At 44.4% G+C, this 17,642-nt stretch overlaps 1 protein-coding gene across 1 annotated transcript in view; it reads left to right on the top strand.

Moving 5' to 3' along the window:
- Positions 1-17,642, top strand: part of SH3RF1 (SH3 domain containing ring finger 1) — a 166,487-nt gene that overhangs the window by 118,321 nt on the left and 30,524 nt on the right. Inside the window, exons 7-9 of the mRNA XM_065405235.1 lie at positions 1,007-1,177; positions 1,364-1,623; positions 13,871-14,229. Coding sequence (XP_065261307.1) covers positions 1,007-1,177; positions 1,364-1,623; positions 13,871-14,229 — 790 coding nt within the window. The remainder of the gene's footprint in view (positions 1-1,006; positions 1,178-1,363; positions 1,624-13,870; positions 14,230-17,642) is intronic.

Raw genomic sequence — 17,642 nt, 5'->3', positions numbered from 1 at the left:
TGCCACAGATGATTGGTGGTGTGTCATTAGATGGCATGGGCATTTCTTGGGGTTATGATATCCCAGCACCTGTCATGCTATAGTCTTTAATTGTTGCCCTTCACTTTGAATTCTTACCCAGTCAGGAAAGTGGAAGAAAGTGATTTTGTACCTTTTTATGTTTAAACTAGGGCTGTGAAACAATTAAAAAAAATAATTGCAATTAATCATGAGATTAAAAAAACATGGAAATCACAGTTTTAATCACACTGTTAATAATACAGTAGCATTTATTTAAATATTTTGGGATATTTTCCACATTTTCAAATATATTGATTTCAAGTACAACACAGAATACAAAGTGTACAGTGTTCACTTTATATTATTTTTGATTACAAATATTAGCACTGTAAAAAAGATAAAAGAAATAGTATATAATATATAAATATAATATATATAGTATTATATATAATATAATATTTATAGTACATAGTAAATAAGAAGCGGGCAGCATTATCTCCTATAAAGGTAAACAAACTTGTTTGTCTTAGCAATTGGCTGAACAAGTAGGACTGAGTGGACTTGTAGGCTCTAAAGTTTTACATTGTTTTGTTTTTGAGTGCAGTTATGTAACAACAAAAAAATCTACATTTGTAAGTTGCACTTTCACGATAAAGAGATTGCACTACAGTACTTGTATGAGGTGAATAGAAAAATATTATTTCTTTTGTTTTTTACAGTTCAAATATTTATTTAAAAAAGTGAGCACTGTACACTTTGAATTGTGTGTTGTAATTGAAATCAATATATTTGAAAATGTAGAAAAACATCCAAAATATTAATAATAAATTTCAATTGATATTCTATTATTGTTTAACAGTGCGATTAAAACTGCGATTAATCGCGATTAATTTTTTAAATTGAGTTAATTACTTTTGAGCAAATTGCTTGAGTTAACTGCGATTAATTGACAGCCTTAGTTGAAACATTAGATAAAGAGAGATTCATGTGCTTTCCTTTCTTCTAGGTATATTGCCATATATCCATACAGTCCTCGAAAAGAGGATGAACTGGAACTGCGAAAGGGGGAGATGTTTTTAGTCTTTGAACGTTGTCAAGATGGCTGGTTCAAAGGAACCTCCATGCATACAAGCAAGATTGGTGTTTTCCCTGGCAATTATGTGGCACCAATCACAAGGTATGATTTTTTTTAAGCAAGTGTCTGAATAGTTTACTTTGTTTCTAGTTGTTCACATTGATTTGTATGTTATACTTAAACCTAAAACCAGTAATGATATGAAGAGCATCGCCTTTTAGTAACTACTTATGTTTTGGGTTTTTTTTTTTTAAATAATTGAATCAAAGGGCTTTTTAATTTTGGCAGGACAGTGACAAGTGCTTCGCAAGCAAAAGTCCCCATGTCTACTGCTGGCCAGACAGCACGAGTGATGACCATGGTCAGCCCTTCCACTGCTGGTGGAACATCACAGAAACTTCAGGGGAACAGCATGACAGTCCATTCCAATGTGGTCCCAACTGCTGTCGTTTCTGCAGCACATATCCAAACTAGTCCACCAACCAAGGTTCTTATGCATATGTCGGGGCAAATGACCGTCAACCAGGCTCGCAATGCTGTTAGAACAGGTAAAAAGAACTTGTGCTTCACACCGAACATAGTCAGCCTGTGAAATTTACTGATGCAAGAGGTCAGTCAGATAATGTGGATTTTTATTTTTTTTTAAGCGGCAGATAATTTCTGAAACTCTAATACACCTTTCTGGAATTGCTGAGTCACTTATTGTTCTCATATGAATGCAAGGCAGAAAAACCAATCCAATGTAATAAAAAAAATTTGGTGCTGCAGAGTCCAGGCCAGGCCCTGTCTCTCCTAAACTTCCCTGTTGAAGCTTTCATAGTACTACAGGAGACGTCGGGGTGCTGGGAGGCAAAGACGGTCTATTAAAGTAGAGCTATTAAAGTATACATATCATTTAGTGACCGTTCCTTTCCTAAGTGAGAGAAAAGACATCTGGCTCCTACCCTAGGTGCTCTTCTGTGTTTGAAGAGCTGTATCAGATTTGTGAATCATGGCTGTCTTAGCCAGGTAAGAGCGAATTGCTACAATGTTGACTCAGTCTGCCCAAATTGAAAGAAGGGGGGGAACAGGGGAATCAAGAACTAGATGCTGTGGTTACATAGTGTTGCAAAGGGATCCCAATAAGCAGCCTGAAAATGTCACTAGTAGCAGAAATACTAGAGCAGATTGGTATTTGAGGAGAATGTGAACCAACCTCAAAAGTCTATCTGAACTTCAAGTTCCAGAACACTGAAGGAAGGAAGCTGCACTCCACTAGGAGGATTGCACTGTGGCTAGGTTTGTTCACTGTGTGATTATTTCATGTACAGCTTTGCTAGGTGCAGTTATTAGTCTTCCTATGAAATTTCAGATGTTGGCCAATGCAAGTGGGTAGAGTACCGGGCTTGGATTAGTTCTTCTTCAAGTGGTTGCAGATGTGTATTCCACTAAGGTGTGCAAATCTCTAGCATGCCAAGGCCAGAGAACTTTGCCTAGCAGTACACTTAGGGGCAGCACGCATGCTTTCTGGACTTCATAGCCCCTCCCATGGCTATTTACGGGCAGTGCCACCTAGACCCCCTTCAGTTCCTTCTCACTCCCTGCTGCTTGAATTGAAGCGCTCTGTGTGGTATCTGTCTCATGCTTTACTGTCATGGTGCTTTGCTGTGAGCTTGTGTATTTAGCTAGTTTTAATGTACCCTTAGTATTTAGCTAGTTAGTAGTAATTTAGTTAAGTAGGATTTAGTCTGGTTTGATGCCCTTAACAGGTTTGAAACACTGCCCATCATGTGGGGTGACTATCCCTAATAGTGGCCCCACACTCTGTGTTTGTGTCTTGCAGAAGTGCCCCATTTGTAAGTCTCAGAAAGAGAATGCAGGTGGCTAGAGACCTGCACCTGAAGCAACACCTTATGGAGCAGGGCATGAGGCCTGTTTTGGGGAAGGGTGCATCCACAGATCGTCCAGCCCCTCAGAGAACTTTGGAACCAGCACAGGTTGTTGTTGCGTGGCCAGATTCTGATTCCTCTCTGAGGAGAAAGAGAAATTGTTCTCCTTTCTCTGGTCCTCTGAGGAGAAGGACTCTCAAAACGGATCTGGGCCAGTCTAGAGCTTGGAGAGATTCCTCCTCCTCTACTAAAAGGCGTAGACTGGCACAGGGATTCCTTCAGAATACAGGACAGAGTTAGGCTATCTAGCTCCTCTCTGGTACCAAGACGATTGGACACCATACTGCTGATTCCAACATCGTCTGTGGGACATTCATTGAATCTGGTGATGTCAGCACTGACTGTTTCCGTTCCACTGGCATATCTGGCAGCATCAGACTTGCTCTGCCTTTCTGTTCCTGACTCTCCATTAATTCAGGGGCACTCAGTTGTGGTGATTTCTTTTGTATACTAAGCACTGGCTGGACTGGTTGCAGAGTATTCCCTGTGCCAGCACTGTTTCAGTACTATTTAAAACTCAGCATGCAGAGCTGAGTTCAGCCTTCTGTTCGGTACTTAAAAGCTCATCATGGCAGGTACTGACTTCAGTACTGACGATGGTTTCGGTGTAGACCAAGCCTGACGTATTGGTACCAGCCTCATCTCCAGTACCAAAGTCCATTCCATTGCCAAGCATATGTGCAGTGCCGCAACCAGTACTCAAGATGCCAGCTACCCTAGTGTTGGCACTGATGTGGCCTGCATATTGGGCTTCAGAAGAGGCTGGATGTTTGCTTGCTCCACCTGAAGTGGCTCCTCCGTTGCCACCAGGCTCTGGGAAGGTTCTTCAAGATTGAGTTTGGGGACATCTTCCACCTCTCCTTTCCCTTCCAAGTACCAGTCTCAAAAATATTTGAGACTTCCTGGGGATCACCATCAGTACTGAGATTGGCATTATTCCAGCAGTAGGGATAGGGGCTCTTGGCCCAGTTCCTGCTGGCCACCAATGCCATATCCTTATCCTCAGTAGCCTCTTTGGAACCCTTGGGATGTTCCTCAATCTGCGAAGTCCTGATCATGTGCTCAGTCCAGGGCAAGGTCACCAGTCCCTTTGGTAGTCTCCCCTTTTGAGCCACCTACACTGCAGACAGACTGATGCTGATGATCTTCTCTTCCTTCCTTTTTCTCCTCACTGAATGATTCCACAATCCTCTTCTCCTGGGCCAGAGGATTTAAAGTTGTATCAAGATATCCTGAGGTGAATGGTTACAGCCTAGGGCATTTAGGCTGAGTTTGTTCAGCAGAACATCCATACATTGGTGGACCTTCTCCAGCTGTCAGTTTCAGGAAGGGTAGCTCTCTCTCTGTAAATGAAGTGCTTTTGGAACCTATGAAGACTTTGTGGCATACTCTAACTCCCTTACTGCCCACAGCGAAGTGTACTGATGAAAGGTATTATGTTCCTCTGCAGGGTTTCAAGTGCTTTCACTCACCTCCAGCCCCTAACTCTCTTGTCATTACAGCATCAAGCGAGAGGCTGTGACAAGGGAGGTATAAGTCCATGCCTAAAGACAAAGAGGTTAGATTTAATGGGAAGGAAAATTAATTCAACCGTGTCTTTACAAATGCACATTTCTAATCAGCAAGTGCTGTTATCAAAATATAATTTTGTAAATTAGGAGGCTATATCCAAATTTATGGATAAGCTGCTAGAAATCCTTCAGGGAATTGTTTAAAGCTTTCATTGCAGAAGGCCATCTAGTGGCAAAGATGTCACTACAGTCAGCACTGGATGTGGTGAACACCACTTCTAGGATTATGGCCTCAGCTAGCTCTGGCAAAGTTCCTGAGGTCCAACAACGCTTAGAGGACTTACCTTTTGAAGATCAGTTTTTGTTTTATGAGAAAACAAATGAGTTCTCCGAGTCCTGGTCCCTGTGTGTATTCCATACATGGATACGCATCTGTGCCATGCACCCAAGTCCAGAAATTCTAACAAGCAGTGTCCATTGGCCCACACATGCGCAGTAGATCTCCTCGTGCTCCCGACCAAGGACATAAGAGGCAATGCAGTCCTATGCCTCGCCAGTTCCTTCTTACTGCCACATGGCCTGAGTCAGAATCCCTGTGCCCACAGATTTCTGCTGCTTTTTCTCTTGATAGAATCTGCAAATAGATTTGTAAACAGTTTTTATACTTCATAGTTTTTATATTACCATATAACTGTGTACTATCGTTAGTATGGCTTGTTTTTCCCCATTCTGGGGACTCCCTCCCCATAATTAGGGACTATGCCCAGAGTCCCGGGGTTGAAGAATTGTATCTCTTGCCCTCACTTCTTCTCTGAGAGCAACCATCACCAATGTTGCTTCTGTGGCTTGGATGATATGCATATTTCTACTAAGTGCAGTATTTGTGTCTTGTTTCCACCAAGAACGCACAAAACTTGTGAGTTTTGTCTAAGGAAACACCTTATGAAGAAGGCTGAGGCCCCATTCTGAACTGGGCAAGGGAGACCCTCCATACATAGGACCCAATAGACGTACTGCATCCTTCCAAGCATGAGCTTAGGAGCAGAGTCTGCAGCTCCTAAGCCCAAGGACTCTTTCTCCAAGGCTTCCCATGAGAGTACAGTGCACTGGTCATCCTGGAGCCGGCTAGATTGGTATGACACACTCCAGCATCCTGCAAGCACAGATTACTCACAGACCAAAAACTATGATCAGAATATGCCTCTCGCTTTTAAGCCATATGGTCTTGTGCGCTCATGTGAAGCTTTCAGAGTAGCAGCCGTGTTAGTCTGTATCCGCAAAAATAACAGGAGTACTTGTGGCACCTTAGAGACTAACAAATTTATTAGAGCATAAGCTTTCGTGGGCTACAACCCACTTCTTCGGATGTGAAGCTGTTCGCCAGGCTTCATCTATGATGTCTACACCCCTGGCTCTGGTCAGTCTATCACCAAAGATCATATCAACACAAAAGTGACCATTCCCACCAGATTCATCACCTCCCTCACCTGTTAATCAAACCCAGAGAGAGTAAGAATGGATGTTCCCTTAAACACTCCTAGTCCCAGTGTCACCATCATAACAGACACTTCCCTTCTGAACAACCACATTGCATAAGGACCCTCAACGAGGCCAGAGTGCACATCAGTATACTAGAACTGAGAGCAGTCCACCTGCCTTGCAGAACCTTTCTTCCACTTACACATTTACATCATATCCAAGTGATGTTAGACAACATCCCCATGGTCTTCTACATAAGCAAACAGGGTAGAGCAAGATCTCTTCCCTTTTGCCTGAAAGCAATTAGGCTTTGGAACTGGTGCATGAGAAACCATATCACTATCTAACTATGTCTACACTGGCAAGTTTCTGCGCCACAAGTTATACCACTTTTATTAAAACGCTGGAATTAAACCACTGTTGCGTGTCCACGCTGTGCTCCTTGTGGTGCTGGAGCGCATCCACATTAGCGGGAACAGTTTGAAATGCCTCATGGGGCAGGCACAGCATCACATGATGCAGGTTTCCCAATCCCATTGTTCCATGGGCATCCTACTACATTGCCAGCTGCTTTTCAACTGCAGTGTGGGGGAGGAAGTGTGTGTGACAGGGAGTTAGGTTGACCAGATGTCCTGATTTTATAGGGACAGTCCTGATATTCGGGGCTTTTTCTTATATGGGCACCTATTACCCCCACATCCCGGTCCTGATTTTCCATACTTGCTATCTGGTCACCCTACAGGGAGTGAGTGTGTGTGTGTGTGTGTATGGAGGGGGGGGGAGAGAGACAGTGTGTTTTGGGGGACAAAGAGTGTGTCAGCATCCTGTCTTGTAAGTTCAGACAGCGGGAGGAAGCAACCAATCCTGAGGCAGGGGGAGGGGGAAACCCCGACATCAGCCCCCGCCTCCTTCCCTGGGCTCTCTGCACAGCAATATCACACACACACACACACACACACACACACACACACACACTCACACACACACACACACACACACACACACACACACACACACACACACCTGCCTCTGTGTTCAACATTAATGGTTTGCTTTGTGTCCCTGAGCAGATCAGCACAGCATGCAACGGCTGTCCGTCAGAAACGGTGCTTTGAAAGGGGAGGGGTGCATGTCTCCAGGGCAGCCAAGTTCAAAACAATGAGCAGAGCAGTCACTTGAGGCATTATGAGACAGCTCCGGAGCCCAATTACAGCGTAGAAAGCAATCAAGTGTCTACACTGGCAATAGAGCACTGGAGCCTCTGTGCAAATAGCCTTATGACTCTCGTCGATGTGGTTTTTTTGCAGTGCTGCAACTGAGGAGTTTCTGTGCACAAAGTGGCTTGCAGTGTGTGCATATTTGCGGTTTGAGCACAAAAAGCTGCTTTACTGCGCAGAAACTTGCCAGTGTAGACAAGCCCTAAGCCACATACCTCCCAGGTGCTCAGAACCCTTTAATAGACCACCTGAGCAGGCACTTCTCTGCAGACCAAAAGTGGGAGATTCACCACTATGTCCCAAGTGAAATATTCACTCAGTGGGGTACACCTCAATGGGATTTCTTTGTGTCCCAAATGAACAAAAACTTCCCCTATGGGCAATGGCTCCCAAGACGGCGCTCTCTTGTTGTCATGGACAAATGATCTCAGATATGCCTTTCCTTCCATTCCCCTGCTACCACAGGTCCTGAGAAAGGTCTGTCATGACGGGGCCATTATCATTTTCCTAGAAACCAAATGGCGTAGGCAATTTTGCTTCCCAGAGCTCCTGAAAATGTCACCTCCTCCCATTTCCAGATCTCAGGGAAACAGGGATTAAAATCAGACACCCCAATCTGGACTCGCTGTATTTCATGGTCTGGTGTTTGGTTGGGCATTGGAAGTAGAATGCTCTTGTTTGACACCCATTCAAGCTATTCTTTCCCAAAATAGGAAAGGTTCAACTTGGACCTGCTGTCTAACTTAATGGAGATGTTTCTCTATCTAGATGCAGCGTAATAAGCCTTCTCCAGGCATTGCAAATATTCTGATCATTTTCGATGATCTCCTATCTCTTAAAAACCCAGGCTTTTCCATTAGCTCCCTGTGGGTCCATCTCACAGTGATTAGTGCCTTCCTGCCTCCAGTGGATGGATGTTCTGTACGTACGTACGTACGTACGTACGTACGCACGCGCACACACTCACTCTCTCTCTCTCTCTCTCTCTCTCTTCATGAAGGGCTCAGGACCTTTCCACCAGTGGTCAAACCTACATCTCAATGGGACCTCAATTTCATCCTGTCAACACTCACCAGAACACCGTGTGAACAATAGCTGACATGCTCCATCTCCCAGCTGTCCATGAAAATTGCATTTTTAGTTGCTATCACTTCATCCAGGAGAGTGAGTGATTTGGGAGCCCTCATGGTAGACCCTCCTGATACACTTTTTCCACAAGGAAAAGGTATCCCTTCATCTCTGTCCTAAATTCTTCCCCAAGGTTATTTCTGAATTCCATGCTAACCAAAGTATCCACTAATCTGTCCTTTTCCCAAAACCCCACATTTTTGCTGAAGAGAAAATACTTCCTTCCCTCAACCTCAGATATGCCCTGGTGTTCTATCTGCCAAGGACCAAACCTATCAGAAAATCAAGACTTTTTCTCACCATAGCAGAAAGGCCGCAAAGTCAAGCAATATCCTCTCAGAGAATCTCTAAGTGGGTGCATCATAAAGTGATACAGATTAGCACATACACCTTCTTCTAACACAGGAGGGCACATGCCATCTCTATAGCTTCCCTGCAGGATGTACCCATAGGAGGTATATGAACAGCAGCCACTTGGAGTGCCATCCACACATTCACTAGACACTATGTGCATATTCAGGATGCACCAGTGGGAACTGCAGTACTGCAAGCTTCCTCACATAGCCCTTCAGTCTGAGCATTGCTTGTCAATCACCCATATGTGGAATACACATAGGCACCGGCACTCGAAGAAAAAATGGAGGTTATTTACCTGTAGCTGGAACTTCTTTGAACTTTATGGTCCCTGTCTGTATTCCATTACCCTCCCTCCATCCCCTCTGTTTTGGATCCGATTGGATTCGTGGTCAGAAGAACCGAAGAGACATTGGCTCACACTACCTCTTGTGCCCTTGGCTGGGACACAAAATTAACTGTGCATTTGCAGGCCAGCGGACACAGCTTGTTAGAATTTCTGGAGTTGGGTACATGGTGCACATGCATACCCACATATGGAATACAGATAAGGACCACACATCTCGAAGAACTTCCAGTTACAGGTAAGTAACCTGCATACATTACATTCTTTTAAAGACTCTCAGGCTACTTTACGTTCAATGGGAGTTTATACCCAGTGTCAGAGATGGCAATATGGAGATCAGCAACAATAGCAGCAGTATTTCTGGCAGTCTGCTTATCTGGCTAGACAGCAGGATTTCTCTAGAAAGAGATATAACTCACAAAGGAGAAGGTCTTCTGATTCAAATTTCAACAAACTGGCCTATTCTTCATCAGCTTTGGGCATGCAATTAACTTGACTCTCCTATTGAGGACAGTATTCCAGTTGTGATTATCCCCATGATATTTCCTCCATTTGGGGACAGGCTCACCCACTTCTACGGTGCTTGGGAAGCAATAACCATGGACAAGCAGGTCTTAAACACTTTGGATTGGGTATGCCATCCAATTTCTGTCTATCCCCGCTTCCCACCATCCTGACCCATTTTTTTTTCCAGAGACCCCGCTCACAAGTCACTGCTCCTTCTGCAGATCCAGACTCTTGTTTCACAAGCTATAGAGGAAGATCCCCTTCAGAATCAGGGAAAGGGCTTCTACTCATTACTTCCTGATCCCCAAGTCAAAGGGAGAGGTGAGACCCATTCTGGATCTTCAAGGCCTCAACACATACATCAAATATCAGATTCCATGTGGTAACCTTAGCTATAATTGTCCCCACATTAGCATATGACTGGTTTGCTGCCATCTGTCTTTAGGATGCCTACTTTCATGTGGCAATTTTCCCAAGCAACAGGAAGTTTGAGATTTGTAGTAGCATGTCAATATTATCAATACACAGTTCTTCCCTTTGGACTATCATCAGCCCCATGTGTGTTTACTGAATGCATGACAGTAGTGACAGCCTATCTCAGAAGGATAGGAATTCATGTCTTTTCTTACCTGGATGATTGGTTACTGAGGCACAAGTCTGAAGCACAACTGTTGTAACCCAGGCCCTAGCACTAGCACCTGCTCCAGTTTCAACCAAGATGGGTAGTATTAGGGCCTGCAGCTATGATGCAGCAGCATAGAATGCTATCCTGGCAAGCGAGATAGCCAATGAGATGGCAGCTCGAGCTGGGGAGAAGACTCAGAAAGTGCCATAGAGGCAGCTGAAAGGCAGTTGAAGAAGGAGGTTAAAAGAGAGCAGAGCTGGGTAAAAAGAGGATTTGCCAGTACCTAGAAGGGCCAAGAACAAGGAGCCGGGCAACAAGGGACCTAGAGTGTATGAACAGTGAGATTGACCACTGGGACGCTAACAGAGGGAATGCAGTTTGGGTGCAGTAGGTCAGTGGGTGTGGCTCTCCAGGTGAAGAACTCTCTTTCACAGATGAACCGTTGGAAAGAGGTCTGGCTCTTTGTAGTGTCAAATGAAGAAACGTTGCCAGGCTGGAGAGAGGTGAAGTCGGGACACCAGAGGTGAATTCAGACTTTGCAGCCAGGGAGAGAAGTAGCCGATTCCCTCTTGGGGGACACAGCGTGGTGTTGACAAATTTATTTTATTGTGATGGTAATTTACAGTTTATTATTCTCGTAAGTAAGTATTTGATGTTACTTCATATTATTTATGTTCTTTACAAAGGAAAACCCAGAAATTCGTTAAGTTTAAAAATTTAAGGTTTGCCTCTGCCTCTCCTCACAGTAGGCATAGCCTAGCTGAGGCCTGGGACACTGCATTAGTCCTCATTCCTGCCCAGTTAACACTTCATCTCTTTGATTTACTGGGGCTGATTTTGAACAAAAGGAAGTCAATATTAATTCCAGCAGAAATAATTGAGTTCACTGGAGCCCTACTGGACTCTGAGTTCAATGACTTTTCTACCAAACTATTGTTTTCAGACAATTCGTCACCTATGTCTGTCCCTCCAGTCTCACGCTTGAACTACGGTTCATGTTTGTCTGTTGTTACTAGATCATATGGCTGCAGTAGTCCAGCATGTGAGATTGCGTCTTCATTCTCTTCAATACTTGCTGAAGTTAGTCTGTTTCCCAAGTTGTCAGTCATTAGACAAGCTTGTCTGAGTGCCACTGGTGATCGTTGAGTCCCTAGAGTGGTGAGCACATCATGTCAATGCATGTGAAGATGTTTCATTTGCCCATCAGGACCAGACGTCCTGATAAAATCGGGACCGTCCTGATATCTAGGCGTTTGTCCCGCGTCCCGACCAATATTTGTCCTGATATTTCGCGGTACTCCTTTTTTTTTTTTCTCCGCCGATGACCCCCCTCCCCCCCATGTGTCCCAATATTTTCTTCCTCTCATCTGGTCACCCTACACCACAATAGTTTGGGGAGCACATCTAGAGACTTTGAAAGGTTAGGGTTTGTGGACAAAATAGGAAGCTCCCTTCATATAAACATCCTGGAGTTTGAGCAATTTACAATGCATGCTGGACCTTTTGAGCTCGATCAAGGGCACAGTGGTTCACCTGCTTATGGACAATACCACCACAATGTATTATGTGAACAAGCAGGGAGGAGCCTGCTTCATCCAGCGCTGTCAGGTAGCAATATAGTTTTGACTCTTTTGCATCAAAGAAGGCATCACTTATCCAGCCACACACTTACTGGGGGCTCAGAATCAGATGGCTGATCACCTCAGCAGGAATTTCTCCCAGAATCATAAGTAGTCTCTGAAGAGCAGCATTTGGAGCTGCATCTTCAGAGAATGGGGCATTCTGTCTGTTGACCTGTTTGCTACAAGGGACAACAAGAAGTGCCATCAGTTTTGCTCCAGATCAAGTCTCAATCCAAGATCTTTAACTGACATCTGTGATTTGAATTGGAGATCAGTCCTGGTGTATGCTTCCCTCCCAGTCCCACTCATCTCTCAAGTTATTCACAAACTGAAGCTAGATCATGCTAACCCGATTCTTGTTGTACCAGCTTGGCCAAGACAATGTTGGTTCTCCGACCTTAAAAGTCTATCTGTTCAGTCTCCCAGATCTCTTCCCCTTCTTCCTGACCTACTGATGCATCCTCTTGGATGCTGTATGGTTAGATGAGAAGGAAGGAAGATGTTCAGACCCAGTTCAATGAGTCCTACTTAATAATAGAAAACCCTCTACTAGGTCTACCTATTTTCCAAGTGGAAGCATTTTCAGTTTGAGCACTAACTCAAGGAGTCCAGCTGATGCTAGCCCGCATTCATTTTGGATTACCTGTTAGATCTTAAGTCCTCAAGTCTGTCTCTCAGCTCAGTGAAGGGTCCACTTAGCGGTGGTTTCGCATTCTACCCTCCGATCCAAGGGAATTCAATTTTTCCTCATTCCATGGTATTTAGATTTCTAAGAGGTATTGTCTGTCTTTTCCCACCTATAAAGAAATGGTTCCCTTGTGGGAGCTTAGCGCTGTGCTGGCTGCCCTCATGGGACCTCCCATCTGAGCCTTTAGCAACTTGTTCTGTCTCCTTCCTCTGTCAAAAGGCAGCCTTTCTTATTGCCATAACGTCCACAAGAAGAGTAAGTGAACTGCAGACCCTAATGGCAGGGCTACCCTATACACAGTTTTTCAAAGACAAGTTGGCCTTAAGACCACACCCCAAATTTTTGTCTAAAGTGGTTTCACTGTTTTACCTTAAGCAAACAATATACTTAAGTATATTTTTCCTAAGCCTCATTCAAATGCAGATGAACAGCACCTTCATTCACTGGATGTGAGATGATCATTGGAGTTCTTTCTGTAAAGGACTAAACCATTCAGTGCATCACCTCAACTTTTTGTGTCCTGTGTGGATTGGACGGGAGGTTAGGTGATTTCGGCACAGATCATCTCCAGATGGATTACTTCTTGCATTTACAGTGGCATATGAGGTAGCTCAAGCCACACTGCCACAGAGACCAGTGGCTCATTTGAGCAGGGCCAAAGCAACTTCAGTTGCATTTCTCAATGACACATCTATATTGGACATTTGCAGGGCTGCCACCTGGTGTTCACTGCATACTTTCATCACACACTGTGCTATTATAACTGCATCTAGATCAGGTGCAAGGTTTCGAAAGGCAGTTCTATGGTCATTTTTAAGTATACTCCAAACCCCACCTGCTGGTGTTTTTGCTTGAGTCATCTGAGTGGAATATACATCGGCGACCACTTGCAGAAGAAAAAGCAGTTACTTACCTGTACTATAACTGTTGTTCTTTGAGATGTGGGTGCAAACGTATTCCATGACCCACCCTCTGTCCCTTCTGTGTTGGTGCAAAGGTACTGAGGGGGTCAGGGTGGCACTGCCCTTAAATAGCCATGGGAGGCACTACGAGGCACCAGAAAGCATGTGTGCTGCCCCAACGGTTACTTCTAGACAAAGCTCTCAGGCTTTGGTATGCTGGGCACATGCACATGTGAGTGGAATATATATCTGCACCCACGTCTTTTAGAACAACAGTCTCGGTACAGGTAATTTTTTTCTCTGTTCTGGTTTGGTAAATCTAATGTTGAGATATCTGTGTCATAACACCCACATATACTATTACAGTTTTCATGGTTGGAGGGGTGATGGTGGGAGGGAAGCTTTTTTTAATAAGTTGTTATATCACAGTGACTAATGTCTCAGTGTGTATATGTCTTTGATAATGATATTTCCTCCCCTTATCTTAGTTGCAGTACACAGCCAAGAAAGACCTACAGCAGCAGTGATGCCGATACAGGCTCAAAGTTCAGCATGCCTTATACCTGCAGCTGTGATCATTCCCCACCATGCTGTTGCTTCCCAGCAGCTCCAGCCTCAGCTTTCAAATGCTGCTGCTTATGTCACTGCTGTGAATATCAACCGATCAAATGTTCCACTGGCTTGTGCAGCAGCTTCTTTAAACTCTTCCAGCATCACCTCTGCATCTTTGGATGGAGACCTGAGTGGGAGAGCTGTGAGTGTTCACCCTGGGGCTCCTGCTTCTCCTGAAAATGCTTTAGCAGCTGGTGGGAATACTGCAGTCAGTAAACCAGACAAGGATAGCAAGGTGGGCGTGGCATTCTATTTGCATCCCAGGCAGTGTCTCACTTCTATCACATGAACTTTTTAAATAGACTTATATTCATGTCTTTATATGATTTTAGGAGTAACATACAGTGGGCTTTTATGGAAGATTGAGCAAGTTGGGCATTCGTTTGAATAGCTGTATGTTAGAACAAGTCCATACTTGTGAGAATAATTTAGGGTGGTGGGTGAATATTGGAGCAGAGTTGCTATGGGATAAAGAGTAGAATACAGGATTAGGAAAGTGAATTGCTGCAGGTCAGAGGGATCAGTTGCTCTGTTGTTGGAATTCTTTATATTTCATGTATTTCTTTCTGGAGCTGTAACCTGATTCCTGGATGCTTCAGGGGACTCTTGCATGGTCAGCAACTCTAATCAGTGGGCCTCTGTAAGTTGATAGGTGAGCCTGTAAACACGAATTTATGGGAACATAAATTATTCAATCTAATAAAATAAAGTTAATATTTAATAAAAATCAATATGTATTTAGTGTGTACAATTTCCTTCAAAAAATAAGTCAGAGGTTTTTTTTTTCCTGTGAAATATTAGTCATTTCCCTCATTATGTTAATACCTTAAATGAGAAAATTGAAGTTTATGAAAAGTTTAATTACTGTTGAACAAGAAAAAGGTAGTGAACTAAAATGTCAGTCGTAGGCGCACGGCTCTCTTCCAGATTCTGTGTTGAGTAGATTCTCAATTAATCCATTTTCTTCCCCGTGCAGAATTGCTCCCTGCAGTGTTCTCCAGTACCACTTTCAATTTTAAAGTCAAGCTTTCACCTTTCTCCATGGGAGTGGTTATTCCTGCCTAATTGATCTTGCTATTAGGCTGCATTTGAAGCAAAATATACTAAGTTTTCCTTTTAACTGTAGTATATTATTTGTAGTTTATACCCCTTTTGACCACTTCTTTTAACTCCTAGGTTAAACATTTGTAGACATTTGTCTTGTAACTTTTTCCTCACAGGTACTGCTTTGTCAAGCTTATACATAAGTAGTAGTTGTAATATTTCCCCACAGGCTAATCTCTGCTTCCCTTAATCATTTTTGTTGTTCACCTTTAAATTGAGATACCCGGTACTCTGCATTCATGTAATTACTTCATTTGCAGCCAACTGCGATTAGACTGAAATGTCTTTTAGGCTGAAGTTTTATTGAGCATCTACTGTTTTGGGGGTTCTCTCATACATATCTAAACGTATTCAGTCAAAGGGTTTATGTAAGAAGATCACTGCCAGACTCTTTAAAAAGGGAAGAAATACAAAAGCATTGTGAACAAATCAGTGCTGAAAAGGCTCTGGGGGTTATAGTGGATCACAAATGGAACGAGTCTACAATGTCATGCAGTTGCAAAAAAGGCTAACTTTGTTCTGGGGTGTATTAACAAGAGTGCCGTATAAAGTGTTGTTGTAGCTATGTTGTGTTAATTACTTATGCTAAACAATATGTTCAAACCTTGCATTTAGCAATGACATTTTGACTTAGTTTCCCAGACCTGAAGAAGAGCTCTGTGTAAGCTCAAAAGCTTGTCTCTCTCACCAACAGAAGTTAGTCCAGTAACAGGAGTGTCATATTTAAGACATGGGAGGTAATTGTCTCGCTTTGCTTGGCCCTGGTGAGCCTCAGCTGGAGTACTGTGTCCAGTTCTGAGTGGCACACTTAGGGTATGTCTACATTACGAGATTAATCCGAATTTACAGAATTCGAATTTTGGAAACAGATTGTGTAAAGTCGAATGTATGCGGCCACACTAAGCACATTAATTCGGCAGTGTGCGTCCATGTACCAGGGTTAGCGTTGATTTCCGGAGCGTTGCACTGTGGGTAGCTATCCCATAGTTCCCGCAGTCTCCTCCGCCCATTGGAATTCTGGGTTGAGATACCAATGCCTGATGGGGCCAAAAACATTGTCGCGGGTGGTTCTGGGTATATCCTCCCCCTCTCTCCAGGGAAGCAGCGTCAGACAACCGTTTCGCGCCTTTTTCCTGGGTGAACAGTGCAGATGTCCTACCACGGCAAGCATGGAGCCCGCTCAGCTCAAGACAGCAGTCATGAACATTGTAAACACCTCACGCGTTATCGTGCAGTTTATGCTGAACCAGAACCTGCAAAACCAGGCGGCGAGGAGTAGGCTACAGCAGCACAGCGGCGAGAGTGATGAGGACATGGACATGGAATTCTATCAAACCGCAGGCCCCGGCGCTTTGGAGATCATGCTGTTAATGGGGCAGGTTATAGCTGTGGAACGCCGATTCTGGGCCCGGGAAACAAGCACAGACTGGTGGGACCGCATAGTGTTGCAGGTGTGGGACGATTCCCAGTGGCTGCGAAACTTTCGCATGCGTAAGGGCACTTTCATGGAACTTTGTGACTTGCTTTCCCCTGCCCTGAAGCGCCAGAATACCAAGATGAGAGCAGCCCTCACAGTTGAGAAGCAAGTGGCGATAGCCCTGTGGAAGCTTGCAACGCCAGACAGCTACCGGTCAGTCAGGAATCAATCTGGAGTGGGCAAATCTACTGTGGGGGCTGCTGTGATGCAAGTAGCCAAAGCAATCGCCGAGCTGCTGCTACGAAAGGTAGTGACTCTGGGAAATGTGCAGGTCATAGTGGATGGCTTTGCTGCAATGGGATTCCCTAACTGTGGTGGGGCGATAGATGGAACCCATATCCCTATCTTGGCACCGGAGCACCAGGGTACCCAGTACGTAAACCGCAAGGGGTACTTTTCAATGATGCTGCAAGCACTTGTGGATCACAAGGGATGTTTCACCAACATCAACGTGGACTGGCCGGGAAGGGTTCATGACGCTCGCGTCTTCAGGAACACTACTCTGTTTAAACGGCTGCAGCAAGGGACTTACTTCCCGGACCAGAAAATAACCGTTGGGGATGTTGAAATGCCTATAGTTATCCTTGGGGACCCAGCCTACTCCTTAATGCCATGGCTCATGAAGCCATACACAGGCAGCCTGGACAGGAGTCAGGAGCTGTTCAACTACAGGCTGAGCAAGTGCAGAATGGTGGTAGAATGTGCATTTGGGCGTTTAAAAGGTCGCTGGTGCTCGTTACTGACTCAGTCAGACCTCAGCCAAACCAATATCCCCATTGTTATTGCTGCTTGCTGTGTGCTTCACAATCTCTGTGAGAGTAAGGGGGAGATCTTTATGGCGGGGTGGGAGGCTGAGCCAAATCGCCTGGCTGCTGATTATGCGCAGCCAGACACCAGGGCGATTAGAAGCTCACACCAGGAAGCGCTGCGCATCAGAGAAGCTTTGAAAACCAGTTTCATGACTGGCCAGGCTACGGTGTGAAAGTTCTGTTTGTTGAAAACCCGCCCCCTTGATTGACTCATTCCCTGTAAGCAAACCACCCTCCCCCCTTAAATCACAGCTTGCT

The sequence above is a fragment of the Emys orbicularis genome, chromosome 5 (assembly GCF_028017835.1).
Source record: "Emys orbicularis isolate rEmyOrb1 chromosome 5, rEmyOrb1.hap1, whole genome shotgun sequence".
Taxonomy (NCBI): Eukaryota; Metazoa; Chordata; order Testudines; family Emydidae; genus Emys; species Emys orbicularis.
Note: the sequence above shows the minus strand (reverse complement) of the source record. Positions and strands in the feature narration are given on the sequence as shown.